Genomic DNA, 25,728 nt, shown 5'->3' on the forward strand with positions numbered 1-25,728 from the left:
GATCTCATTCTACGATTTGACGACTTCCCCCATCTTGTCTACTCTCGAGAACTATTAGCTATCCCACTAGCCATCAGGAAGTCAAAATCCGCCCCCTCCTCCGCCTGGTTCACCGACCGCTCATACAAAACACAGTACCCTCGTCTCGGCCCCTGTTCGGAGGCACCCGCGCCAGCCAAAGCCAGCTTCCTCGCATCCACGCGCGCTTTCAGCTCTTCGTCGGGTATCTCCAGCTGCAGTCTCCTCTGTTCAAGGTCGCAGGTAATCCAATCACCCGTCTGGACGACGCCGAACGGCGATTCAGCCAGGGCTGCTTCAGGAGAAATGTGAAGGGCGATGGTCCCCCCCGCTGTCCCCGACATACGGCCATCTGACAGGCGGAGCATATCCTTGACGCCCTGTGTCGCGAGCTTGCGTGGGATGGGGATGAGCCCCGCTTCGGGCATCCCTGGGTTGCCGACTGGGCCGATGCCTTTGAGGACGAGTACTGAGTCTTGCGTGACAGGGAGGTTGGCGTCGTCGATGCGCTGTGCTAGATCTGCTGAGTTTTCAAACACCACTGCGGGTCCTCTGTGGGATAGGAGTCTGCGGTCTTTGGACGCAGACGCTTTCATGACGGCGCCCTTGGGCGCGATATTCCCGTGGAGAACGACGAGCGACGACGCCGGGTGCAGCGGGTCGGACAAGGGTCGGATGATCTGCTGCGAGAGCGGGAACGTCCGAAAGGGAGAAGAGTCCAATACCTCCCCTAATGTGCGACCGGTGATGGTCATCGCCGACAGGTGTAGCAGCGGCCGCAGGGTATGCAAAAGCGCCAGCATGCCGCCCGCGTTGTGGAAATCATCCATGTAGTTGTCCCCACTCGGCTTCAGATCGATCAGCAGCGGTGTCCGCTTGCCGATATCTTCGAATGTCTGCAGGGTGATCGCGCCTTGGGCCTGCGGGTGACGGTTGACAATAGCCATCAGGTGGACCACGGCGTTCGTTGATCCCCCAATTGCCTGCAGCACGGTGATGGCGTTCAGGAATGATTCCGTGGACAAGACATCCTGCGGCTTCCGACCGGCCTGCGCCACCGCGACTGCATTGGCGCCTGTTTCTTCCGCGACTCGAATCCTAGCCGACGAGACAGCAGGCGCCGATGCCCCCCGGAGCGGCATCATGCCCAGGGCTGCCGTCACGCACGCCATCGTGCTGGCCGTGCCCATGACACCACATGTGCCGACCTATCGTATCGATGAATCGATCAGTACTACAATCAAACGCTTGGCCCATAACCACTCGGGGGACCTCAGAAGAGATGCAGCCTACCGTCGGAGCAAGCTCCTCATTGACCGCCGCGATCTCTTCAACATCGATCTCGCCCGCGCGGAACGCAGCCCAATGACTCCGACAATCCGTACACGCACCGATCCGCCGTCCACGGTGTCTCCCAGGTAACATGGGGCCCGTAACAAGCGGCAAAATGGGCTTATTCGCCGAAATGCCACCCATCAACTGTGCCGGAACGGTCTTATCACAGCCTATAAAGACCACGCATTAGCCTGGTCATATCCCCTGTCCTATCCCCTATCCCCTCCTCCAAGCGAACAATACCACACCAAACCACCCAACAACCACAGAAACAACAAAAGAAAAAAGAAAAAGAAAAAGAAAAAGAACAAACCTCCAACCAAAATACATGCATCCAGCGGCTGCGCCCGTATCATCTCCTCCGTATCCATACTCATCAAATTCCTCAAAAACATACTCGTCGGCGCCGCAAACGACTCATGCACACTGATAGTAGGGAACTCGATCGCGAGCCCACCGCTAAGGTGCACCCCGCGCTTAGCGGCTTCGATAAGCTGAGGCACGTTCGCGTGGCAGGGGTTGAAGCCGGAGAAGGTGTTGACGATGCCAATTATTGGGCGGGAGAGGGCGTCTTCGGAGTATCCCAGGGCTTTGATGAAGACTTTGCGGAGGAACAGGGAGAAGTGTGCGTCTCCGTAGGATGTTAGGTTTTGTTTGAAGCCGGTTGTTGGGGAGATGGGGGTTGAGAGGTTGTAGTCGTTAGTGGTGGTGTTGTGGTTGTCGGGTTGTCTTGCTTGGTCCATGGCTGCTGCTGGTTGGGTGGGCTGGGTAGGTGGGTAAGTAGGTAGGTGGATAGTATTCAGATTGTGTCTTGTCTGTTAACTTATATCCTGGATGAGGTGATTGTGTCCCCCGCTTGGTCTAGTCGGATATTTCTCCGTAGCATTGTTAGTACTCACTAGGCATGGACTAACTTTGGAGGATGATCATAGATGTTCTGATAGCCTGTTACCACGGCTGGAAGGAAACAAATTCACACTCAACCCCATTCTTGCGTTTACAGAGATACACTATAGACACGTCAGCCTACGCAAATATACAGGCGTAACCTACAACAAGACAATTAAAGAAGTATAGTAGGCTAAATTGTAAACACCTGCCGGCACTTGGCCAGATTATGTACAACATGAGACAACAGAACTTCAAGAAACATATAACGCTCCGACACCTTGCACGTCATTTTGTAAACAAAGGAAAAGAAACAGGAATACAGCCAAACCAGATATCATCACCCCGTGGGAAACATAAATAATGAACCAGAACCAAAGACCATGAACCATAAGTGTAGTGAGAATTGAATATCGCATGATGAAATGATGAAAGCCTCGCTCCCAGACAAAAAGCCTTGACAGATCATCTAGGGAATGGTGGTGAAAGATACAAAACTTCCCCAGCAATTATACCACCAATCTGACGAACTTTTCGTTTGCATTGAAATCTTGATAGATCATTGTCCGCATGACGCATGGAAAGAAAGACTCAACAGTCGGAAGCCGTCCGGAGAGCTACTTTAAACTTTCACGCACATACAGGCTGCGCTACCTGAGGGACAGAGTCAATGGCCGGCCGGCGGACAATACCTCCAGTAACAGGGAGCTGCGAGCTGGTATTCATGAGGAAGGTGTCGATTTCACGAGCACACTGGCGGCCTTCGTTGATACCCCACACGATGAGAGACTGTCCGCGACGGCAATCTCCGGCCGCAAAGACACCGGGAAGGTTGGAGGCGTACTGCCCCGGGGGAGTCTTGACATTCTTGCGGGCGTCCCGTTCAATCTCATCACCCAGCATGCGGTCTTCAGGACCCAGGAAGCCCATAGACAAGAGGACAAGATCAGCCGGGAAGAACTGGTCGCTGCCTTCGACCGTCTTCATGTCCCAGCCACCCGAAGCGCTCTTGGTCCACTCAACGCGGACGGTGTTGATGCCCTTGACGCGGCCGCTGCCATCGTCGACAAAGTCCTTAGACATGACGCAGTACTCACGAGGGTCGTTGCCCATGTGGGTCTTGACCTCCGAGTGGCCATAGTCCACACGGTAGATGCGGGGCCACTGCGGCCATGGGTTGTCACGGGCACGCTCGGGAGGAGGCTGAGGCAGAAGCTCAAAGTTGGTAACGGACTTGGCGCCGTGGCGAACCGAAGTTCCAATGCAGTCATTACCGGTGTCACCGCCACCAATAACCACAACGTGCTTATCTTTGGCGGAGATGTACGCACCATCGGCAAGTTCCGAGTCGAGGAGGGACTTAGTGTTGTGGTGCAGGAACTGCATGGCGAAGTGTACACCATCCAGCTCACGGCCGGGCACCTTCAGGTCTCGAGCGACGGTAGCGCCAGTGGCGATGACGACTGCGTCGTTACTCGCGCGCAAAGAATCCAGCGACACCTTATCATCGGGCCCGACAGACGTATTGGTGACGAACTTGACACCTTCCGCGGCCATCAAGTCCACACGACGTTGGACGATCTTCTTGTCAAGCTTCATGTTCGGAATACCGTACATGAGCAGCCCACCAATGCGGTCAGCACGCTCGTAGACAGTGACGCTGTGGCCTGCACGGTTGAGTTGGTCTGCCGCGGCGAGACCAGCGGGGCCGGATCCAATGATAGCAATGGTCTTCCCGGTGCGGGTCTGAGGTGGCCGAGGGACCATCCAACCCATCTCAAATCCGCGATCGATGATGGCACACTCGATCGACTTGATGCCCACGGGGTCCTCGGTGATTCCCAAGACACAGGCCCCTTCGCATGGCGCAGGGCAGACACGGCCAGTGAATTCGGGGAAGTTGTTGGTCATAAGGAGACGGTTGAGGGCGTCTTGCCACTGGTTCTGGAACACCAGCTCGTTCCACTTGGGGATGATGTTGGAGATGGGACATCCGGTATCAGACTGGCAGAAAGGAACACCGCAATCCATACAACGAGCCGATTGATACTTGAGCTCATCCTCGGTGAGTCGACTCGAGATCTCTCCCCAGTCACGGGTACGAGTGGTGGGGTTGCGGTACTTCTCGCTGCGCCGGTTGTATTTCATAAAGCCCCTGGTCTTGTCAAGGATGAGGGCGGACCGCTTCTTTTCGGTCTTGGAGTCGGTCACACTGTCCTCAATGTCCAGCATTTCGGCCTTCTTGCCGTCATCCGTAACCTTGGCCTTGGGCTTCTCGGCATTGGCCGGGGTGCTGGGCAGGCGCGGGAGGGTAAATTCGGCTTTCTTCGCTGCCTCCGCCTTGGCTGCCTCCTCCATCAGGATACGCTTGTAGTCAGTAGGCAGTACCTTGACGAAATGGGGCAATGCCCGGGTGAAGTCCAGAAGGATGCGGGCAGCCAGCTCAGAGCCGGTATAGTGGTGATGGTCCTCGATCAACCCACGGAGGAAGGCGACCTCGGTCGGATCTTCCAGGGAGGAAACCTCAACCATCTCCATATTGACCTTGGAGTAGAAGTCTTGGTTCATATCCAGGACATACGCAATGCCACCAGACATACCGGCAGCGAAGTTACGGCCGGTGGAGCCGAGGATCAGTACACGACCGCCAGTCATGTACTCACATCCGTGATCGCCCACGCCTTCAACCACAGCCGTAGCGCCAGAGTTACGGACCGCAAACCGCTCGGCAGCGACACCGCGGAAGTAGCATGTTCCACGGGTGGCGCCATAGAGACAGGTGTTTCCAACGATGACATTCTCCTCTGCCTTGAAGGCCGCGCCACGGGGCGGGTAGACGATGAGACGGCCACCGGACAGACCCTTACCGACATAATCGTTCGCGTCGCCCTCCAGTTCGAGGGTGATACCAGGCGCAAGGTAGGCACCAAAAGACTGGCCAGCCGATCCCTTGATGTTCGCATGGATCGTGTCCTGTGGAAGGCCATCTCCACCAAAACGGCGACTGACCTGGTAAGAAAGAGTAGCACCCAGACTGCGATCCGTGTTGACGATATCGCATTCGATCCGGCACGGCAGTCCCTTCTCCAAGGCAAGCTCCGATTCGGCGATGAGCTTGTTATCTAGGCGAGTATGCAGGCGATGGTCCTGCTTGCGGACATTGTATGTCGCAACACCAGGGCGGAGAGAGTGAGCCGGGGTGAGAATGAGGGAGAGGTCGATTCTCGCTTGCTTGGGCGTCCGGATATCGTCCCGGACCTTGAGAAGCTCGGCACGCCCGATCATCTCGTTGACGGTGCGGATCCCCAGCCTGGCCATGATAGCGCGCATCTCGTTGGCGACGTAATAAAAGAAGTTGATCACGTGTTCAGGCGTACCCTGGAATTTGGAACGGAGATGAGGATCCTGGGTGGCGATACCAACGGGGCAAGTGTTCAGGTGGCATTTCTAGGGGAAGATTAAACATCAGTAACCATATCAGATAAAAAATAATTGGGGATCGGATCGTTAGGAAATACTCACGCGCATCATGATGCACCCCATGGCAATCAACGGCGTGGTCGCAAAGCCATACTCTTCGGCGCCCAGCAGACAGGCGACGGCAAGATCACGGCCGGTACGGATCTGACCATCGGTCTGAACGATGACACGGCCACGGAGATCATTCAGAACCAGAGTCTGGTGTGTCTCAGCGAGACCCAGTTCCCACGGCAGGCCAGCGTACTTGATGCCCGTCCAGCGAGATGCACCAGTACCGCCGTCATGGCCGGAGATCAGAATGTGATCGGCCTTTGCCTTGGCAACTCCCGAGGCAACAATGCCAACACCGACCTCCGAGACAAGCTTGACGGAGACACGGGCACGGGGGTTGGAGCACTTGAGATCATAGATGAGTTGCTTCAGATCCTCGATGGAGTAAATGTCGTGGTGGGGCGGCGGCGAGATCAGGCCAACACCGGGCGTCGAGTAACGGGTGTGAGCAATGGGACCGACGACCTTGTGGCCAGGAAGCTCGCCTCCTTCACCGGGCTTGGCTCCCTGGGCCATCTTGATCTGAAGCTCATCAGCATCGGCCAGATAGTGCGATGTCACACCGAAACGGCCGGAGGCGATCTGTTTGATGGCAGACCGCATCGTATCGCCATTCTCCATCCGTTTGCTCCGCTCGGCGTCTTCACCACCTTCGCCGGTGTTGGACTTGCCCCCCAGCCGGTTCATGGCAATGGCGAGGGTGGAGTGGGACTCCATGGAGATGGATCCGTAAGACATGGCACCCGTCACAAAACGGCGGACGATCTCAGTCCACGGCTCGACCTGGTCGATCGGGATCGGGGTCCGTTGCTCAAAGTCAAAGTCGAGCATGCCGCGGAGCGTGCAGTTCTTGATCTGCTCATGTTCGGACTTGGCATAGGCCTCGTAGGACTTGTCGTTCTTGGTGCGTGCGGCGTCCTGCAAGTTGGCAATGCTGACCGGGTCGTTCACGTGCTGCTCGCCGCCATCACGCCAGTGGTATTCGCCCGACTCGGGAAGTCCGGGAATCTCCACAATTTCACGCGAGGGGTAGCCTCGCTCGTGGAAGGCAAATGCGTCCTGGGCGATGAGGTCAAACGTCAACCCGCGTATGCGGCTTGCCGTCCCTGTGAAGCACCGGTCGATGACGCTGTCGTCGATTCCGAGAGCCTCAAAGATCTGGGCACCCTTGTACGACTGCAAGGTGGAGATACCCATCTTACTCATCACCTTTAAGATCCCACCGTCACACGAAGCCTTGTAGTTTTCAATGATCTTCTCGTCCGACATCTGCTTGCGGATCAGGTTCTCACGGTTCATCTTGAGGATGCACTCCATGGCGAGGTAGGGGTTCACGGCGTCCGCGCCATAACCCAGGATGACACACATATGATGGACTTCACGCGCCTCGGCCGTCTCCACGACTAGGGCCGCGAGAGATCGCCACTTGTTGCGCACCATGTGGTGGTGGACCAGTCCGGTTGCGAGCAAGGCGGAGACGGGGACCCGGTCCGCGGCAGTCGCGCGATCGGACAGCACGATGACCTTGTCGCCATTCTGGATCGCCTCGGTGGTCGCGTCGCAGATAGCGTCGAGCGCCTCGAGATATCCGGCGGTGCCCTTCTTCTTCTCAAAAGTGATGTCAATGGTCTTCACCGTCCAGTCCTGGTGGGCCTGGTTGATGTTCTTCAGCGAGTTGAAATCGGGGATGCTCAGGATGGGAGAAGGCAGGAGTAAGCGGTGGCACTGCGATGGGTCCATCTCCAGCAGGTTGCCTTGCGGGCCCACGTAGCACTCCAGGGACATCACGACGGCCTCCCGAATCGGGTCAATCGGGGGGTTCGTCACCTGGGCGAAGAGCTGGCGGAAGTACTCGTACAGAAGGCGCGGTTGCTCCGCGATGCAGGCGAGGGGGGCGTCGTTGCCCATGGAGCCCAGCGCTTCCTTCGAGTCCGCCGCCATGGGGGCCAGCAGCAGGCTGACCTGCTCAAAGGAGTAACCGAACGCCATGAGGCGCGGGTCGTTCTGGATCGTGTTGGCATCCAGGGTGTAGCCCAGATCGACTTTCTGCTCCAGCAACTGTTGTCGGATGGCGGGGAGTTTGAGGAGCTCCTTGTCCAACCAGCCCGCAAAATCCTGTCGGTGGGCGACGGTGTGCTTGAGCTCGGAGTCGTCGATGATGCGACCAGCGACGGTGTCGACCAGGAGCATCTTGCCGGGCTGCAGACGGCCCTTCTGGACCACTCGCTCGGGGTCAATGCTGATGGCGCCAACCTCGGACGCGCAGATGATCCGGTCATCATCCGTGACGTAGAACCGGCACGGACGCAGGCCGTTGCGGTCGAGGTTTGCACCGCAGTAGCGGCCGTCGGAGAAAGTAAAGAGAGCGGGGCCATCCCAGGGCTCCATCTGACAGGCGGCCCACTCGTAGAAAGCGGCCTTGGCCGGGTCCATGGCCGGGTTATCCTGCCACGCCTCGGGGATCATGATCATGACGGCCTCCGGGAGCGACAGGACGCCATTGATCATCAACAGCTCCAGGACATTGTCAAAGGCCGCGGAGTCGGAGCCGCCGTCCTCGACGATGGGGTACAGCAAGTCCAGCTCGTCGCCAAAGATGTCCGACTTGAGCACGCCCTCGCGGGCCCGCATCCAGTTTTTGTTGCCTCGCAGGGTGTTGATCTCACCGTTGTGAGCAGCCCACCGCAGCGGCTGCGCACGGTCCCAGGAGGGGAACGTGTTGGTCGAGAAACGGGAATGCACCAGGGCAAAGTGGCCTTCGTAGTCGACGTTGACCAGATCGTGGTAGTACTCGTACACCTGCACGGGGGCCAGCTGACCCTTGTAGACGATATTCCGGTTGCTCAGGGAGCACAGGTAGAACCAGTTGGCGAGTCCGAGGACGTGGGTGGCCCGCTTCCGCAGGACGAACAGCTGGCGTTCAAAGGTTCTCTCATCGAACGTCTCGGGATCGGTGGATTCGGGCTTGTTCCCCTCCCCGTAGGCCGACTTCAGAACCACAAAGGGTTGCATGATGACGGGCTCCCGGGAGAGGGCCGCGGGGCCCAGGATCGTGGAATCGCGGGGGACTTCACGCCATCCCAGCACGCGCAGGCCCAAAGAGTTGGCCAGATCCTCAAAGGTGGCTGAGGACTCTTTGAGGGTCTCCTCATCGGGCTTGAAGAACAAGTTTCCCACGGCATACTGACCCAGTGGGGGCAGGTCCACACCCACCTCGCGCGCAAAGTTCTTGATAAAGAACTTGTGGGGGATACTGGTCATGACACCAGCACCATCACCGTCTCGAGCATCGGAACCGACGGCGCCTCGATGGGTCATGTTGCAGAGGAGATTCCGAGCTGTCAATTCACGAAGGGGTCAGTATCAGCTGAAGACTAAGAGCTGGATTTAGGACGACCTACCATCGCTAACAATCTTGTGGCTGGGCTTTCCTTTGATATGACTGTCGAATCACTCCATTTAGTAAATCCATTTCCAAAGCAGAGTCCACAGCCTTCACACGGCCACACATCGGAGGATGGAGATGGACGGATAGACATACGCAGCAAAGCCTACACCACAGGCATCCTTTTCATACTCGGGATCATAGAGACCCTGCCTCTCGGGCAGGGTGTTGGCCCAGCCATAGCCCTGCTTTGGCTGGTACTCGGAATACTGGTTGGGCTTCTGCTCATCGACTAGATTTTGACCATAGATTTCCTCCAAGTTCAGACCCATTCTTCCGCCGGTGACCGACAGAGAATGGAGGAGATAAACTTGGGAGTAGTATATGGGACTAGGATAGTAAACGGGGTCCCGCCGCGGATTGCTTCGGGGAGGTTATGGGGGGACGGTGATTCGTCAGGTATGGGAAAGCTCCGTCAAAGATAAGAAAAAGGGTAAGTATGGAAGGTTCGACAAGCGTCACAATGAGTTCCGCTTCAACCAGATTGCTAGAAGGATGGTCTAGGAGGTTGAGGAGTTGCTTGAAGGGGGAGGGGGAGAGAAGGAGAGAGGGAAGAAAGTGCAATGGCCGGAAGGAGAGAAAGAAGAGAGTCGAGGAATGTGGTGGATATGGTGGGGGTAGAAAATCAAATAATCGAATAAATCCAAGGCGGACGAGGACGGCGGGACGGGAGGCAGAGGTCCGGGGAATACCTCAGTACCCTCCGATACAGGAGATCTATCTTATTGTGGAAATATTACTACTGGTGGCAGTGGTAGTTCATTCATTGGACTGGTGAAGTCTAGAGATTCCAATGGGGTTGATATTTACAGGACAATGGAAGATGAAAGAATTGAAGAAATGAAATGAAACCTTGACGGGGGAGACTCCAAGAAAGCAAGAAAGGAATTGGAATTGTATCTACGCGGTGATAGGTGAGGATGGTGGAGATGAGGATGAGCTTCACCGTGGCAAATTGCAGCTTGCAGTGACTTCTGTAGGAAGTATGGAGAAGGACCACGATCAAGAGATGTGTATCGTACCGTACAAAGGACGAGATCCATCTGGAGTACAGGTACATCGATAATGCCTGGTACGTTCCTATAAAACAGGTACCCCACCTTCCTACCTACTCCTACTCTTCCCTTGTTGAAAACACCTGGTGAAAGCGTTTTCGGAGACCAGATTACTTTCCATTAGGGAGTTCATACGGATACCAGTACTTGAGTGGCCATGAAGATCAATCTCGTCCAAGTCCCGAGGTCAAAGATAAGAGTATTAGAACCAATCAGAAACCTGGCTTTCCAACCTTGTTGACCAAGAAGATTAGGTTGCTGGTTTCTACGACGTCAAGATCCAACCGGGTGGAGTAAGGCATCCACTTGCCCGTACGGAACTGTATCGTAACTTTTCCTTTTCCGTCCAGATCTCTAGGACCTTCATGTGAGAGACAAACAGTCATGCAACCATTTCCTCCAATCAGAAACGTAATGAAATTCTTTATTAAGATGATGACCATAAACAAGTAAATCATACGTTGACCCGAGTGGGTGGATTATCCCCCAGTGGGGCGGCCTGGGCAAGGGTGTGGTGCTTATCCCCGATTTGACCCCAAACCGTTGTGGTGCAATCCAAAGCAACCGAGGAATTATTAGTACGGAGGAGGACTTCCTACATGCTTGGCAGGCACTAGAATGGGGTCTCGGAAATGGTGCAGACTGCACGAGTCAAGGTTACATGGTGCCTTATAATTATGTTGGCTAGAACAGTGGAAGCCATTGATTGACCTGATTTCTGTTTCTTTTCCAGGTCGATGGATAAAAACTGATATTATGCACTGCAAGCATCTGCAACCGAAGCTGCCAAGATCAACCTTTCGTTGGCCGGCTCAACTCCCCCAAACCCGAACGAAAATCCCATACAGGACACTGCATGCTCCTGCATACCCCACGGTTAGAAGTCACGTTGCAGCTGGATGGCGATCATTGGGTTACCTGCTCGTTACAAGCGTATACATGATATGTATTATGGAACAACCACTGCCCTGCCCTTGGAAGACTTCCTCTCATCCACCTCCTCTCCCGATCTCGGAGCCTTCCTCTTTACGCTCCATGGGTGGTGGTTGATGATCAGCTTGGGAGTCTAATTCTCGCGTCTTTCGAAGGTCATCGCCTCAATCCCCACCCGTATGGAATGGATACTCCGCGGGGGTGTTTGGTTCCTCTCCACAGGGTGCTATCAGCATGCTGGGTTCCCGACCAATCGGCGTGGTTGAATTATGAACCCTTCGGTTTACAGATCGACTCGCCTGATGCTTCATGTAATCTACTCTTGATTGAAACTTCAGAGACAACTGAAGAAGCGGTCAAGAGCATCAGGAGTCCTTACATCAGGTTTCATCGATACTTCAACCAACGGGGATTGAAGTGACATCTGCGATAAGGAGTGTACGGAGTAAACGGTTCAATACACCACTAAAGGCTGGTCCGTACGATTTTCGGATTCTAGACGGGTTCCCCACCCAGTCCTGATAAGAGCTTAATCCCAGCCATACGAATAATGTGATGCTAATACTAATACATAAGCCAGCCGCCTCCACTTTCCATAGCACGTTTCTTTCTACCTCGGTCTTTTATTCCATCGTCATTCCCCAGATCATACTTTATTCCTCTACAAGCCTCACAGTATCCCCAGGGGGAAAGGAGGTGATGGTACAGCATACCACCTGCTAAATACTCTAAACACAAGAAAGCCAAGCAGATGGAGACGCAGTGTCACCTCATCATGTCGGAGGTATCACATGATCCCACGCGCAGTGCAGCCAACATCTGGCCACCGATCTAGCTTATTCCACTGCCTGCCTACTAACTAACCAACCCTCTTCAATATCATGTTCCCGCATTCGCCCGATATGTCCACACCGGTCTTGTCCGCTTTGGGTTCACCGACCATCCCGCCCGCAGGATGCTGCACGACCACCATCCATCGGGAGATGTCGGACCATCCATCATCTCCGTTCTCCCCTGTAGTGAGGGAGTGTCACTTACTCGTCTGGTCCAATCTGGGAATCCCTTGGCAGCTGGCACGCTCCTCGGTTCCGCAGATGAGATGACTTGTCCTTCACACATCCTACTCGGGATTTCCTGCAGGTTGTCCGCTACCGCTACTGTGACGTACTTTGTTGGTTGCAGAGGAGCCTGACAGGTCAGGCTATTCCCTAAGGCCATGAGAGGTCTTGCCATGGCAAAGTGTCTACGGCATTGCGATTGAAACACAGTTGAGACTAGTACTGTCGCTTACGAGAAGCAAACGGACTTGCTAGAATCGACTCTTCCTTGGTCATGTAGGTATATGTAAAGTCAAGCTATTATTCTCCAAAGCCATCCTTACCAGCCATTCATAGTATACCTTCCCCTCGTACGGAGTAGATTCAATCCAAATGAGTCCGCGAACATGAGGGCAAATCGATGCAATACATTACCAACCATAAAATCCATCTTCCTTCATACTGGTATGAAGATAAAATGAAAATAAATAAGAGAAAAAAAAAACCTTCACCCACTCTAAACCAACGGCAGATCGATAATTCTAAATTGTCGAAGTATGTAAAAACTTAGGAAGGTCTAGCCCTTCCCGCCTTGCGCTCAGAGCGGAGCGGACTCGATCTCGGAGCTAACGGACTTGTTTGTTGTTTGTTTTGTTTCCCTCCGCTCCAGTTCTTGCGGCCGCTTGGTGATGCGATTGCTTGTTGTGCCTTCGTGTCAACGGTCTTTCTTGCTTTTGTGCTTTCTTTGCAATTTCTGTGTTTGTTAACTCATACAGCAAGATTGATTGCTGTCAATTATTGTATTGGTGGTTTTCGCGCTTTGTTTGTATCCGCCAAGCTAAGGTAGTAGGTCGTTGGGTCTGCGACAACTTCACCTGCCCGCTAACGGATACAAGAAAAAAAAGGGCCCAAAGAAGAAACAAGAAAGAAAAAATAATACCAATCTTGGGCTTTATCAGCCAAACTGAGAAAGGGAACCGGATACACATCCGCCCATGAAAAATACCCTCCACAAATCAACCTCCAACAATGCTCTCCCTCCCACTCATCACCCCTCGTGACGTACGTCCACTCACCCTAAACCTCATCTCCAAAAATCAATAAAAACCCAACTAACAACACAGTCCCACGACCTCTGGTTCGGTTCCTCCCAACCCTACCGCTCCTCCCACCCACACCCCTCCCCCACCGACCACCACCACCACCTCCGCCGCACAAGCCACCACCACACCGGACGCACATCCATAACGACAAGCAACCCCGACAACGTCCTTTCCGCGCTCCACCTTGAAGAGCGCGCGCTGCGAGCGCGCAAAAACAACATCGCCTCGTTCGGATGCTCGTGGATTCGGCCTGCAGGATGTCCGAAGACCATGCTCGGTATGAAGGAGGAGGAGGCGGAGAGGGAGGAGGCGCTTGCTGCTGCGGCGGCGGAGATGGCTGCTGCTGTTGCGGCGGCGGATCCGGGGGTGGATGAGATGGGGGCGCAGGGCCAGGGTCAGCCTGGTGGGGACGGGCAGGATGATACGGGGATGGAGAGGGATTTGGATGATGATATCCCTGATGCTGATGCTGATGATGATGATGTGGAGGGGCTTGTGGAGGAGGGTGAGGAGGGGCTGGAGGAGGAGGAAGGGGTTGATGAGGAGGGGTATATGGAGCGGGATTTGGATGATGATATCCCGGAGGCTTTTCCGGATGATGATGATGAGGAAGAAGAGGAGGAGGAGGAGGAAGACGAGTTCGAAGAGCACGACTTCAACAACCAGCCCGACCTAGACGACGACATCCCCAGCGCCGCCGCCGACGACGACGACAACGAAAGCATGGAAGAACAAGAAGAACAAGGCATGGACCACGACCTCGACGACGACATCCCCGAAGCAGCCGAGAACCGCTCCGACCAAGAAGACGAATGGCAGCACACAGACACAGACGCCGAGTTCGACGACGAGGACGAAGAGATCAGCTTCGCGCAGAGCCTCCGCGCCAGCACAACCAGCAGCCGCGCCGGTCTGCCCCCGCCGCCGCCCGTACGGAGACACCGCGAGACGGAGGCGCAGCGGAGATTCCTCCAACGCTGGAGTGGTGGCGGCGATGCCTTTGATACGAGCGGGATGCTCGTCGATGAGGACGATAGTAATCTGCGCTCGTCGATCACCAGCCAGGCGAGTCGTCGGGGTGCGGGTACGGGCACGGGCACGGGTGCTTTTGGGCGGTTCCCTCGACGGCGGACGGGGGGGCCGAGGGATAGTCTTGAGTATTAGGTGCAATCCTGATTGCATATTCGGGGTTGATGTTAGATTTGCGTGTACGATAAGTGTTTATACCCTATGGAGCATTCGGCGGCATCGGGGTTCATGTGGAATTCGGTCGGTCTTACTTGATAGTGGAGCGGATGAGCGTTTTGAGGGTTGTCAGGGGGAGTTAAATGGTTTCTACTACTACTTATATCAATTAATTACGACTACTTTGAGCTTGATACTTTCACTCAGCTGAGACTATAACTAGGTCAAATTAAAGTGGGACAGGTTTCATGTTTCTAAGAACCATAGCTCTATGCACTATATATATCAGAGCTGAGCTGCTAAGACACAAACCGTGCAAAATATCAGAAGGACAGTGAGTAAAACGTTACTTTTCTCAGAGTAATATATACAGTAGAATGTACAATGTACTAAAAAAACCAAAGATCAAGCCACGCTTTGCAGACGGGCTTACACAAACACCAAAAGATGCATCGATAGATGGTAAGTATTATGTAGAGTGAAGGCGGCGCGTGGAATCACGACAGGTCATGTGGTGTGGTGATCGACGACGACGCTTGAACGAGGGAGAGACATGTTCATGCGGTACAGTGGAGGTGCTGTACATTCCAATAAACTGCCGGATGATGTGAACGCGACGGGATTGTAGGTATTATGACTTGTAGTTGCGGCGGAATTAGGAGTCCACGTCTGCAGGCATATATCCGCAGCTGTGTCGGGGTAATGTGTTCAAGTGAGGTTATTAGGCCTAGAGAACCGGCCAGGGCTTCTAGTAGTCAACCCGTTCAGAACAACCAAACGTAGAAGAAGATCAGGAAGACTGCCAGAAAGAAGAGCAGCCACACACGCCAGCCCACTCCGGTCCGTTCCGCCATACGGAGCATACGGTTCATGTTCCCCCGAACACGAACACGGGTATTATCAAAGGCGTTATTCAGCGTCTCAGCCAGGCTGGAGCTATCGCGGATTTCGTCCCCGATGGCGACGGATAACTAGCATGTCGTTAGCGGTGAGAAGCATATAACATCGCAGTGAAAGAGTAGAACATGCATCTTTGAGCATCTTCACTTTGGCAGTAATCCCTTCGACCTCGGCGTCATTCTGAGATTCCAAATGCGAGAGGACGGCATCAGAGTAATGGCCCCTTAAGCGTTGTCAGCTTCAACTTCGACAACCCGCACGTTGCCTCAACTCACTTTTTGTCCGGCGTCGCGGACCGATATCCACCAGGCGTCCCATTCATCGACCCATCGCTCGCACCGGGGTATCCGCCATAGCCGTATCCGCCTACACGACCAGGCGACTTGCTCGCTGGCCGGGAATCGCCACCGTAGGAGTCGAAGAGCGAAGGGGCGGCTCGGGGATCGCGCTGGCGTGGGAATCTAGCAGAAGTCGTCAGCCTATGCGCGTGTAATGCTAAATAAAATGAAAACCAACCGTGATGCCATGACGGGTCGTAAGCTAGATTCCAAGCGGACCAAACAGTCGACAAAGGGGAAGAAGCGTATCGAAGATAAGTAGTAGCCTAGTCAGGGCGCATCGCGGGCGGGAGTAAGAGCTCGAAATAAAGGATGACGGTCGCTCTTCTCCCTACAAGAAAGGTGCCTGCAAATGAAAGAGTAAAGGAGGGAAAGTAGAGCTATTATTGTAATTGAGATCTGGTTGCGGCGACGAACCCCATACGTCCAGCTACTCCGCGTTGTTCAAGCTGACTCTTACTAACACGTAGCCAAGGCGGTCGAGGTCACGTGCTATGTGGCTATGGTTTATTGTCATTATGTCGTACATGCTACATTGTAGGATAGATAACGCAGGAAAGAGATGTTGATTCGTCTTGGTCAAGTTAATTTTAGATTCTTTGGTACCTGGGGCGGATTTGCCCAAGAGGGGCTACAGATATACGACCGAATCCTTCACCGATATATCACACCGATATATAGCACAACAGTGCCAACTACTAAAGACGATCAATCACACCAATTAGAAGAAAAAAAAAGGGCGAATTAATCATTATGCATTCATAGCCTCATGCTGTCCGGTGAGATTTCAATCGGAGGAAAGTAAGATCGGTCTGGAACAATAAAAGACCCCCTAAGAAACCCTGCGCCGGCCATTCAGTTTTCCCTTCGCATTCCCCATTCCCAAGTCATGTCCTTGATAGTTTCGTAAAGTTGCCGCATTTAATCGCGCATCTTGTTTCCATCGTCATTGTCGTCGTTAGCGACGAAGTCCTCGTCGTCGTCGTCATCATCGCTCATCTCGTCCGCCTTGAGCTTCTCGGCCGCTTCCTGGAAATCAATGGTCTTTCCGCGCGTCCGTCGGCCTCCGCTGATGATATTCTCAGAGGAGATGGGCTCGAGGTTGCCTCCGTCATCTTCGTCTTCATCTATTGATCAGAAGGAGTCAGCGGCTGTACCTAGTCTGGGAGGGAAAGGAAAAAGGAAAAGCGAGCAGAAGAAAAGATATAGACGTACCTTCAACCTAAATAATCGCAAAGAAAGAAAATTGACACCGTTAGTCACAAATTGGCCTGGTCATGTTTCCCTTGTTTCCCACGCGCGGACTCACAATTTCTTCGGCCTCGGGTTCGCTCTCGCTGTCGTCCTCATCGACGCTCATTTCATGGGAGGTGGGGTCCTCGACGGACTTGCCCTTGCCCTTGTCAAGTGCACCAGGGGCATTGCCAGAGGGTTGGTCGCCCAGGGTCGCGCCCATGTTGTTGTCACCCATTGTGTAGTGGCGGGAATTGAGAGCGAGTAGATCAGGGTAGAAACTGGTGGAAGGGAGCAGAATATAAAGTCACTTGCAGCAAGAATCCAGAGGCTGCTTTCAGATACGATCAAGGTCAAGAAGAGGACTTGTTAGAGTGGAGGGAAAGTAGGTAGTTGCTCAGTGACTGAGAGATGCGTCGCAAGGGGAGAAGAAGAATCACTCGTGACTTCCCTCTGCTGATTGGCTGGACCAGGCGATCGATCATCCCGTGACGGATCTAGCCCTTGTTGGGACTTGGATCGGGTTCAGAATCATAATAAACATCCTACCGGATCAGTCTGCCACAGCAGATGCTGAGGATTTGACTTCTTCTACAGGGCATATGACTTTGGATTGACTGGCAGTAAGGTAGAGATGGTTACTATGCAGATCTGGACAAGATTGGGCTCTTCTATGGATCAGTTTCAGGCATGTAGGTAGGTACCCAGTATAGATTACTCTTTAGGTAAGAGAAACAACATAACAACCAGTCAGTAACTTATATCTGTCAAGATCAGTCTCAGTCTATAAGGCTGTGAAGTAGCTTGAGCCTGATTGAATAAGACTTAGATGCTTAGGTACCTACCTTAGGTAGGTAGGTAGGTAGGTAATGTACCGCTACGACAATTCATTGCACAACGACCAATCAATTGCACCAAGTCGATACTCAGACAAGGCTTAGACAAAGATTCCTTAGTTGTACTCTAATGATAATAAAAATTCGACGGTTCGAGAAGACAGAAAATACCCACTTGTTCAGTAAATAGTAGACAGTAATAGGGCTTCAACAATCCCTGAGTCATAGTTATCTACCATGTCAGTGGATCACTATGAAAGAAAACTGAAGAAGGTGACTTCATAGCAATCGAATACGGCCGAATCATTGAGATGTTTCGAGTGATGATGTCGTTCTAGTTCAGTCCCACTGATTATTGCTCCATCCATGGAAAGCGGCAAATTGGATGGGTCATGGTGACGACAGGACTGGACACTATACAGTAGATTACCGTATTGAGTACGGAGTACTCAGCACAGTATCCATTCTGTTGTCCGGGCAGCAAAGAAAAACCTGAGGCTCTTACATCATTCATTACCCCACCACTATACCTATCTCTTCCGTTGAGAATAGAATAATGTAGAAGAACTGTCACCCCGAAAATTACGATCATGATATTATTGTCAAATTCAATGAAGGAAAATAAAATAAAGCTAGAAAGTAGAAGAAAGAAACAAAAAGTGACAAAAGAAAGGGGCAGAAAGAATATTCAACTGGTATCGTAGGTACTCGTAATACCCAGAAAGACCCAGAAAGACCAGCAAGACCGAAACGGTAAGCGGGGCAATCCGACCCAGGTGGAAGGTCATCGAACCCAATGGATACACCTACAAGCTGTGCTCTTGCTAGAAGCTTCGCTCGATTTCGCAGCTCACCGCCCTCTACTATATCTACCAAACCTCTCGCACAAATTCTCTACCTACTTTTTTTTCTCTTTCCTCACTCTCCTCACTCCTCTCTTGTGTACTTCTCCTCTTTCCATCATCTGAAGGGAGATTTTTCTTGTCTTATTGTACACTACTTCCTCACGAATTTCCTTCAATCCCTCTCCTCCTAATACCCCCCCACCTCACATTCACAATGGCCCCCGCTGTCGGTATTGATCTGGGTACCACCTACTCCTGTGTGGGTGTGTTCCGTGATGACCGCATTGAAATCATTGCCAACGACCAGGGTAACCGCACTACCCCCTCGTTCGTGGCCTTCACCGACACCGAGCGTTTGATCGGTGATGCCGCCAAGAACCAGGTCGCCATGAACCCCCACCACACTGTCTTCGATGCCAAGCGTCTCATCGGCCGTCGGTATGGCGACGCTGAGGTCCAGGCTGATATGAAGCACTGGCCCTTCAAGATCATCGAGAAGGCCGGCAAGCCCGTCATCGAGGTTGAGTTCAAGGGCGAGCAGAAGCAGTTCACCCCCGAAGAGATCTCCTCCATGATCCTGGTGAAGATGCGTGAGGTTGCCGAGGCCTACCTCGGTGGCACCGTCAACAACGCTGTCATCACCGTCCCCGCCTACTTCAACGACTCCCAGCGTCAGGCTACCAAGGACGCCGGTCTCATCGCCGGTCTGAACGTCCTCCGTATCATCAACGAGCCCACCGCTGCCGCCATCGCCTACGGTCTGGACAAGAAGACCGAGGGTGAGCGCAACGTCCTGATCTTCGATCTGGGTGGTGGTACCTTCGATGTGTCCCTCCTGACCATCGAGGAGGGTATCTTCGAGGTCAAGTCCACCGCCGGTGACACTCACTTGGGTGGTGAGGACTTCGACAACCGTCTGGTCAACCACTTCGTCAACGAGTTCAAGCGCAAGCACAAGAAGGACCTGACCACCAACGCCCGTGCTCTGCGTCGTCTGCGCACTGCTTGCGAGCGTGCTAAGCGTACTCTGTCCTCGGCCGCTCAGACCTCCATCGAGATCGACTCCCTCTTCGAGGGTATCGACTTCTACACCTCCATCACCCGTGCCCGTTTCGAGGAGCTGTGCCAGGACCTCTTCCGTGGCACCATGGAGCCCGTCGAGCGTGTCCTCCGTGACGCCAAGGTCGACAAGTCCTCCGTCCACGAGATCGTCCTGGTCGGTGGTTCCACCCGTATCCCCCGCATCCAGCGTCTCGTCTCCGACTTCTTCAACAAGGACCCCAACAAGTCCATCAACCCCGATGAGGCCGTCGCCTACGGTGCTGCCGTCCAGGCTGCCATCCTGTCCGGTGACACCTCGTCCAAGTCGACCAACGAGATCCTGCTGCTCGATGTCGCCCCGCTGTCCCTCGGTATCGAGACCGCTGGTGGTGTCATGACCGCGCTGATCAAGCGTAACACCACCATCCCCACCAAGAAGTCCGAGACCTTCTCCACCTACTCCGACAACCAGCCCGGTGTGTTGATCCAGGTGTACGAGGGTGAGCGTGCCCGCACCAAGGACAACAACCTGCTCGGCAAGTTCGAGCTGACCGGCATCCCCCCGGCCCCCCGTGGTGTCCCCCAGATCGAGGTCACCTTCGACGTCGATGCCAACGGTATCATGAACGTCTCCGCTGTCGAGAAGGGCACCGGTAAGACCAACAAGATCACCATCACCAACGACAAGGGCCGTCTGTCCAAGGAGGACATCGAGCGCATGCTTGCCGAGGCCGAGAAGTACAAGGCCGAGGATGAGGCCGAGGCTTCCCGTATCCAGGCCAAGAACGGCCTCGAGTCGTACGCCTACTCCCTCAAGAACACCATCAACGAGGGCAAGCTGCAGATCAACGACGACGACAAGAAGAAGGTCGAGGAGAAGGTCTCCGAGGTCATCGGCTGGCTCGACGCCAACCAGACCGCCACCAAGGAGGAGTACGAGGACCAGCAGAAGGAGCTCGAGGGTGTTGCCAACCCCATCATCTCCGCTGCCTACGGTGGTGCCGCTCCCGAGGGTGCCGCCCCCGGCGGTGCTGCCCCCGGTGGCTCCACCCGTACTGCTGACGAGGTCGAGGAGCGCCCTGAGGAGCTTGACTAAATGTCTTGACCCTTCTCTTCTTTTCTTCAACCTTCTTAGTTAGTCTTGGCTGATCGGTCGGCCCTAATGGTGTTTCTTTTTTATTCTTTTTTTTCATGGTTTCTGCTGTACTTTCTTGATGGTTTCACGATATTATGGGATTGCTATTCTTTTTTCTATTTTTGCGTGACTGCATAGTTTCACGTTGTTATGCATGATACTCTGCAATACTGAGCAGAAGGTTGGGAGGGAAAAGTTCCGTATAACAATACAGGAATATTCACGTTACTTATTACTTTATCTGTATCTGTACCTCAATCGTAGCCTGAGTAGCTCCCTCCATCGTAGGTAGACTAAACAAATCTATGCATTGTCTCCCAAACCATGATAAAACCATCCATCCTCTTGAAGGCTCAATATCATCGCCGAATCCCACCCACATACATAATAAAGCAACAATCCAAATCATCACTCAATCAATTGAACCAGATAATACACATACTCATACCCATACTCATACACATACAACCCAAAACCAAGAACCAAAATTTCAACAAAAATCACAAATCAAGAACAAAGAAATAAGAAGATAAAAAAAAAAGATTATAACCCCACAAAATCCCCCCTCCACCACCTCTGCAACCTCCTCCCCCCATCGCCGAGCACACTCCCCATGCCGATCTGGGCCGCCCGATCGGGGTTCTTTTCGCGCTGGTCGCGCTGGATGCGGAGGAGGGCGGCTGAGGCGCCGATTGTGAATGCGAAGAGAGGGTCTCCTAGTCTATCGTCATCGAAGCATTGTTAGCGGCTGTGTTTCTTTTTAGAGGTGGGTGGGTTTGGGTTTGGGGGATGGTTATTTATTCGATTGGGAGGTGTACTAGGGTGCGCGAGAGAGAGAGAGAGAGAGAGAGAGAGAGAGAGAGAGAGAGGGGGGAAGAGAGAGAGAGAGAGAGAGAGAGAGAGAGAAAGAGAGGGGAGGAACAAACGTACCTGGATAGTAGGTAGACAGGCATGGTGGTGAGTGACTTGCGCAGTAGACACAGAGTATGGTATTCTTGCAGATGAGGGGTATCTGTGTATGTATACCCAGCGATTAATGCCTAACCAGCGACGAGTTATCAATCCGCAGTTGTTGTAAAGGTCGAGCCAGTTGGTACTGGAAGAAGCAAGCTCCGTGGGTGCGACTCCGATGTCAGGACACGATAAGTCGGTCTTGGTATGGTCACGTGGTGATAGGGTTTCTATCGGAAGACGTCTCACATGTGCCTAAGAGTCAGTGAGTGATTATGTTCCTTGCGGTAATTAATGCGCTACGCATCTCGAGTACTCTGTATGAGGGATTATTCTATGTATGCTTACAAGCCTATAAAGGTATGATAATTAGAGAGTGGATTGTATTCTAGTCCTGTCCCATACCCATAACTTCCGAAGCAAAAATCTTATCTATGAAAATACAAAATGACTCAACAGCAAGCTTGCTCTATCACATTCGCCAGAAGCCGTGGTCAAACAGAAAGAAATAAAAACCGTGTGATAGAGGGAATTTCCGAGCTGGCAAATGTATATCGTCCCGTGCTTCCAAAATCCCGCTGTGGGGTTGTTCCTTTTTATGTGCCTTTTTTTTTTTTTTGTTTTTCCTTTTTTGGTAATTATGTTTTTATACAACCTGGCCAAAGGCAGGAATCAACGTCTGAGCCAGCCAGAAGCTGAAAACGAGCTTAGGTCCGGTCATCAGAAGCTTGGGCGTCAGACCCTTGAAGAAGCTGCCGGCGCCCTCGTTCTTCACCATGTTCGACAGGATGCGGAATCCAGATTCGGGGTTCTCAAAGTTGCGGTTTTGGATACGGGTCTTGATCACATCCAGAGGAGCGGAAACGATCAGGGAGGCGCTGGCACCGCACACCGAGGCGACGAAGTTCTGGGACCAGCTGGCGGCGTTGTAGTCTTGCAGGGAGTAGATGTATTCCTTGGCGAAGGCGGAGCCACCGAAGAGCTGTATATCTCCGTTAGTATCAAAATGCACTACATGGATTGGGAATTTTCAGCCTACCGCGAAGGACCCGGGGGCGTTACGGGCAGCAGTCCAGCCAGCTCCCCGGTAGAGACCGAAGCCCTCATCCGCAACGATCTTGAACAGACCACGGCCGCGGAAGGCCTCAGGGTTAGTCTGACGCTTGATCTTCAAGACATCCAGAGGCAGGAGGACGATCTCTCCGATACCGATCAAACTAGATTCTACTGTCAGTATATGAGGGGATCGATGTTTTGTCCACGGGGAGAACAAACCTGCCAGCGGTGGCGTGCATGATAGCCTTGCCAGTCCCCTTACCAAACGCATTGTCAAACTCGGTCCCGTAGTGCTTGGCCAAGTAGTCGCGAGCGAAAGGCTGACCACCGTACTTGTAGATCCGTTGAAGCACCTAGATCACGTTATTAGGGCCGTCTTTGATGGAAGCGCGTGTCGCATCCGGTACCTACCTTGTAACCAGCAGCGTAACCCAGACCGGGGAAGAGAGAGGTGAACTTCTGTCCTACAGAAGCAGTGGCGTATTCCTTGAAAACAACCTGCTTGAACTCGGTAGCCGAGGTGATCTGATAGGGAAGAAAAAGAAGAAAGTTAGCCTGTGCTCTGGGGTGCCACCGCTTCTCCATGACTGTGGAGCTTACCCGAGTCTGGTTGCTCATCAAACGCTTCGCGGTGGTATCAACAGGATGGAAGACCATCAATTCGGCGATACCAGCGGAACCTACAAATCAGGTTAGCAACGACCAGTGTGAAAAGCACATGAATTTCGGCCGGTTCTCATACCCGAACCCAGAAGGCGAGCGACCGCGGATTCCTTCTTGACATCCTTGGAGGCAGAGCCAGCGCCGGCTTGAACAATAGCAGGGGACATTTTGTTTGAGTGTGATTCGGTTTGTTGTTTTTCTTCAACAAGAGGTTGTTCGGTTTCTGACGGTTGGTGAATGGAGTATGAACTGTGACTGTTTTCTTTTTTTTCTTCTATTTTATTCCCTCTCTTTTTTTTTTTAGCTCACTTGATTGAGAAACAGAGATCGATCTAATCCAACCGGACAATTGGCAAAGCAAGCCAGAAAGAAAGAGAGGGTGAGAGGGAGGAGGACGGTGGGAGAGGAAGAGAAGAAGAAAAAAAAAACGGGCAACCGAGGAGGAAGAAGAGAAAGATCCGCTCATGTCAACTTTCCATCCAAGAATGAAATCTGCGCCGACTCGGAACTGCACAGGCCGCGCTAAACCCGATCTGGCCTCAGGCGGAGACGGGTCCCTGATTAGATCAGCAGATAAGACCCGAAGTATATCAATCACAATCACTATTGCTTCACTGCAGTAGTTGAGTTTCCGGAAGTGCCGGGTTGGTTTGGAATTTAATGAGTTGACAGTGACCAGTTGAATGTTTCCCCCGGGATGATCATTGCCCCTGTGGAGGGAGCAAATCGGATATCTACAGGCTATATAGGCAACAGTCTCCCATAGCGTCTACCTCCAAGTTCAAAATCAGATAACAAATTGATTCATTCGTTCCATTAGAGTAAGAGAAACGTCGCCAAGATAGACATTGAAGATTACGGAACACCCGAGAAAACGCCTGCCACACTCGAACCCAAGTCGCCGCAAGGTCTAACCAGCCCTTATGGCCCCATCCTGCTCGAATCGATCTTCATTCGATCGTCCAAAGACGCCGCAATACTGGATTTGACTACATCGATCAAGGAAAGGCCTACCAGGGCTTAGCAGTCCCCGAAGGTGTTCTCGCCGGAGTACCTAAATCCGGTCAGTGTCTCGACGTGAGGCTGTAAAACCAGGCGACAACATACGTGATGTACAAAAATCCGTCTTCATCCTTGTGTTCCTCGTAGATGCTGCTCATCAGAGCGGCCGTCGGGGGCAAGACCTCGTCGACGAAGATGAAGATGGCCTTCTCGGGAGACAGCTTGATACGCTTGCGGATCACATAGACGAACTGGCCCACGGTCAGATCGGCAGGGACCAGGTACTTCTTCTTGTCGATGGTTGCGATGTCGGACTTTTCGACTTTCTCGCAAATGACCTAGAATAACGGAAGGATCATGGTTAGTGACGGCTGGTTATAGGAAAGAGGCGGTGAAGGAGGCGCCCAGGTCCGGCGCTTCGGACACCCAAACAATGTATGAAAAGGAAAGAAAGCGATAGAGCTCTACAGGAGATGGGGATGATGCGTACTGGGATGCGATCGGCGTATTTCTGGCGAATGCGTTCGGCCTCGGCCTTGCGCTTCTCGAAGGGGTGCTCGTCCTTGAACTTGGAGCGCATAGTGATGGAATCAACAGGAACAAAGTCCAAATATGATGGAAAGATAAGGATGGGATTTCCCAAGCAAAAAAAAAGATGGTTGATGGATGAAAGAAGCGGAGATGAAGGGGGGGGTCAAAAGTGGATGGAGGGGAGGAAGTAGATGGAGAAGAGGAAGAAGAAGGACGATGATGACCAAAGATGAGGAGAGTGACGGCAACTGACTAGAAGCCCCGCGTCATGAGTGATAAGGCAGCGGTTTGGTCACGGGGAGAGGCGGTGAGGGGATCCCCACACGTGAATGACTCAGGTCATGTGCTCTGGTCATTGAACCAATCTGGAGAGAGTAGTGTATGCGTTTCTCTCTTCTCCTTCTTTACTTCATTAGGAAGGTTTATTTTAATTACCATTCTTATGAGTAAGAGGAGATGACTCCTCTTGATGACTCCCTGACCCCCGTACCATGTTCCAGCCGACTAGATCGGCTGATCAATACCGCCCGTCCAGATATACTTAGTCTCCAGCCTCCACTTGGACCCGCAGCTAGGCGCAACGGGACAGCGTCATCATAAAAGGCATGCCAGGACAGGAATGATGATGGACAAATGGAATACATGGTGACAGAATTGCATCGTCCTT

The 25,728-nt window shown here is 53.0% G+C and overlaps 10 protein-coding genes across 10 annotated transcripts; 2 read left to right on the plus strand and 8 right to left on the minus strand.

Annotated features, from left to right (window-relative positions):
* Positions 1-38: 38 nt before the first annotated feature.
* On the minus strand, positions 39-2,110 carry ilv3C (putative dihydroxy-acid dehydratase; the record flags this gene model as incomplete). The annotated part of the gene is made up of 3 exons (XM_024817234.1): positions 1,667-2,110; positions 1,312-1,523; positions 39-1,226 (listed from the first exon to the last, which is right to left on the minus strand). Exons 1-3 carry the CDS (start codon positions 2,094-2,096, stop codon positions 39-41), a joined length of 1,830 nt encoding a protein of 609 aa, XP_024673202.1. The 5' UTR covers positions 2,097-2,110.
* A 628-nt stretch (positions 2,111-2,738) lies between these two features.
* BDW47DRAFT_17120 (glutamate synthase (NADH)) lies at positions 2,739-9,665 on the minus strand. Its single transcript, XM_024818370.1, has 4 exons — positions 9,314-9,665; positions 9,174-9,214; positions 5,764-9,110; positions 2,739-5,688 (listed from the first exon to the last, which is right to left on the minus strand). Exons 1-4 carry the CDS (start codon positions 9,487-9,489, stop codon positions 2,872-2,874), a joined length of 6,381 nt encoding a protein of 2,126 aa, XP_024673203.1. The 5' UTR covers positions 9,490-9,665; the 3' UTR covers positions 2,739-2,871.
* Positions 9,666-12,901: 3,236 nt separating this feature from the next.
* BDW47DRAFT_103828 (uncharacterized protein) lies at positions 12,902-13,422 on the minus strand (the record flags this gene model as incomplete). The annotated part of the gene is made up of 2 exons (XM_024812175.1): positions 13,367-13,422; positions 12,902-13,304 (listed from the first exon to the last, which is right to left on the minus strand). A coding segment is annotated over exon 2 (194 nt), but the record flags the coding sequence as incomplete, so codon positions are not given.
* Positions 13,272-14,509, plus strand: BDW47DRAFT_124817 (uncharacterized protein; the record flags this gene model as incomplete). The annotated part of the gene is made up of 2 exons (XM_024816312.1): positions 13,272-13,304; positions 13,367-14,509. 2 exons carry the CDS (start codon positions 13,272-13,274, stop codon positions 14,507-14,509), a joined length of 1,176 nt encoding a protein of 391 aa, XP_024673205.1.
* Positions 14,510-14,774: 265 nt separating this feature from the next.
* BDW47DRAFT_103830 (SNARE domain- containing protein) lies at positions 14,775-16,257 on the minus strand. The gene is made up of 4 exons (XM_024812176.1): positions 15,947-16,257; positions 15,706-15,891; positions 15,560-15,653; positions 14,775-15,501 (listed from the first exon to the last, which is right to left on the minus strand). The coding sequence occupies exons 1-4, from the start codon at positions 15,955-15,957 to the stop codon at positions 15,295-15,297; spliced, it is 498 nt and encodes a 165-aa protein (XP_024673206.1). The 5' UTR covers positions 15,958-16,257; the 3' UTR covers positions 14,775-15,294.
* A 194-nt stretch (positions 16,258-16,451) lies between these two features.
* On the minus strand, positions 16,452-17,457 carry BDW47DRAFT_103831 (histone H2A.Z-specific chaperone CHZ1). The gene is made up of 3 exons (XM_024812177.1): positions 17,076-17,457; positions 17,044-17,046; positions 16,452-16,897 (listed from the first exon to the last, which is right to left on the minus strand). Exons 1-3 carry the CDS (start codon positions 17,237-17,239, stop codon positions 16,690-16,692), a joined length of 375 nt encoding a protein of 124 aa, XP_024673207.1. The 5' UTR covers positions 17,240-17,457; the 3' UTR covers positions 16,452-16,689.
* Positions 17,458-18,709: 1,252 nt separating this feature from the next.
* On the plus strand, positions 18,710-21,090 carry hsp70 (molecular chaperone Hsp70). The gene has a single exon (XM_024812178.1). It carries the CDS (start codon positions 18,897-18,899, stop codon positions 20,817-20,819), a length of 1,923 nt encoding a protein of 640 aa, XP_024673208.1. The 5' UTR covers positions 18,710-18,896; the 3' UTR covers positions 20,820-21,090.
* Positions 21,091-21,401: 311 nt separating this feature from the next.
* Positions 21,402-21,811, minus strand: BDW47DRAFT_124821 (uncharacterized protein; the record flags this gene model as incomplete). The annotated part of the gene is made up of 2 exons (XM_024816313.1): positions 21,402-21,579; positions 21,789-21,811. The coding sequence occupies 2 exons, from the start codon at positions 21,809-21,811 to the stop codon at positions 21,402-21,404; spliced, it is 201 nt and encodes a 66-aa protein (XP_024673209.1).
* A 384-nt stretch (positions 21,812-22,195) lies between these two features.
* On the minus strand, positions 22,196-23,948 carry BDW47DRAFT_17195 (putative mitochondrial GTP/GDP transporter Ggc1). Its single transcript, XM_024818371.1, has 6 exons — positions 23,608-23,948; positions 23,466-23,545; positions 23,277-23,390; positions 23,085-23,218; positions 22,849-23,026; positions 22,196-22,791 (listed from the first exon to the last, which is right to left on the minus strand). The coding sequence occupies exons 1-6, from the start codon at positions 23,693-23,695 to the stop codon at positions 22,456-22,458; spliced, it is 930 nt and encodes a 309-aa protein (XP_024673210.1). The 5' UTR covers positions 23,696-23,948; the 3' UTR covers positions 22,196-22,455.
* A 487-nt stretch (positions 23,949-24,435) lies between these two features.
* BDW47DRAFT_17204 (autophagy-related protein 8) lies at positions 24,436-25,421 on the minus strand. Its single transcript, XM_024818372.1, has 3 exons — positions 25,021-25,421; positions 24,636-24,868; positions 24,436-24,582 (listed from the first exon to the last, which is right to left on the minus strand). Exons 1-3 carry the CDS (start codon positions 25,108-25,110, stop codon positions 24,549-24,551), a joined length of 357 nt encoding a protein of 118 aa, XP_024673211.1. The 5' UTR covers positions 25,111-25,421; the 3' UTR covers positions 24,436-24,548.
* Between the last annotated feature and the right edge of the window lie 307 nt (positions 25,422-25,728).

The sequence above is a fragment of the Aspergillus candidus genome (genome assembly GCF_002847045.1).
Source record: "Aspergillus candidus strain CBS 102.13 unplaced genomic scaffold BDW47scaffold_15, whole genome shotgun sequence".
Taxonomy (NCBI): domain Eukaryota; kingdom Fungi; phylum Ascomycota; class Eurotiomycetes; order Eurotiales; family Aspergillaceae; genus Aspergillus; species Aspergillus candidus.

Bases quoted from the DNA above. Each gene is read 5' to 3' on its own strand.
- BDW47DRAFT_103830 (XM_024812176.1), bottom strand. The intron at 15,654-15,705 runs GTGAGTTGAGGC...ACAACGCTTAAG, and splicing joins TCCGCGACGCCGGACAAAAA to GGGCCATTACTCTGATGCCG. The intron at 15,502-15,559 runs GCATGTTCTACT...ACGACATGCTAG, and splicing joins AAGTGAAGATGCTCAAAGAT to TTATCCGTCGCCATCGGGGA.
- hsp70 (XM_024812178.1), top strand. From the start codon at position 18,897: ATGGCCCCCGCTGTCGGTATTGATCTGGGTACCACCTACTCCTGTGTG.
- BDW47DRAFT_17120 (XM_024818370.1), bottom strand. From the start codon at position 9,489: ATGGGTCTGAACTTGGAGGAAATCTATGGTCAAAATCTAGTCGATGAG. The intron at 9,215-9,313 runs GTATGTCTATCC...GTGATTCGACAG, and splicing joins TGTGGTGTAGGCTTTGCTGC to TCATATCAAAGGAAAGCCCA. The intron at 9,111-9,173 runs GTAGGTCGTCCT...GTGAATTGACAG, and splicing joins CCACAAGATTGTTAGCGATG to CTCGGAATCTCCTCTGCAAC.
- BDW47DRAFT_17204 (XM_024818372.1), bottom strand. From the start codon at position 25,110: ATGCGCTCCAAGTTCAAGGACGAGCACCCCTTCGAGAAGCGCAAGGCC. The intron at 24,869-25,020 runs GTACGCATCATC...CCGTTATTCTAG, and splicing joins AATACGCCGATCGCATCCCA to GTCATTTGCGAGAAAGTCGA. The intron at 24,583-24,635 runs GTATGTTGTCGC...GACCGGATTTAG, and splicing joins GACGGATTTTTGTACATCAC to GTACTCCGGCGAGAACACCT.
- BDW47DRAFT_103831 (XM_024812177.1), bottom strand. From the start codon at position 17,239: ATGGGTGACAACAACATGGGCGCGACCCTGGGCGACCAACCCTCTGGC.
- BDW47DRAFT_17195 (XM_024818371.1), bottom strand. From the start codon at position 23,695: ATGTCCCCTGCTATTGTTCAAGCCGGCGCTGGCTCTGCCTCCAAGGAT. The intron at 23,219-23,276 runs GTAGGTACCGGA...AACGTGATCTAG, and splicing joins GTTACGCTGCTGGTTACAAG to GTGCTTCAACGGATCTACAA. The intron at 22,792-22,848 runs GTAGGCTGAAAA...GGAGATATACAG, and splicing joins ACGCCCCCGGGTCCTTCGCG to CTCTTCGGTGGCTCCGCCTT.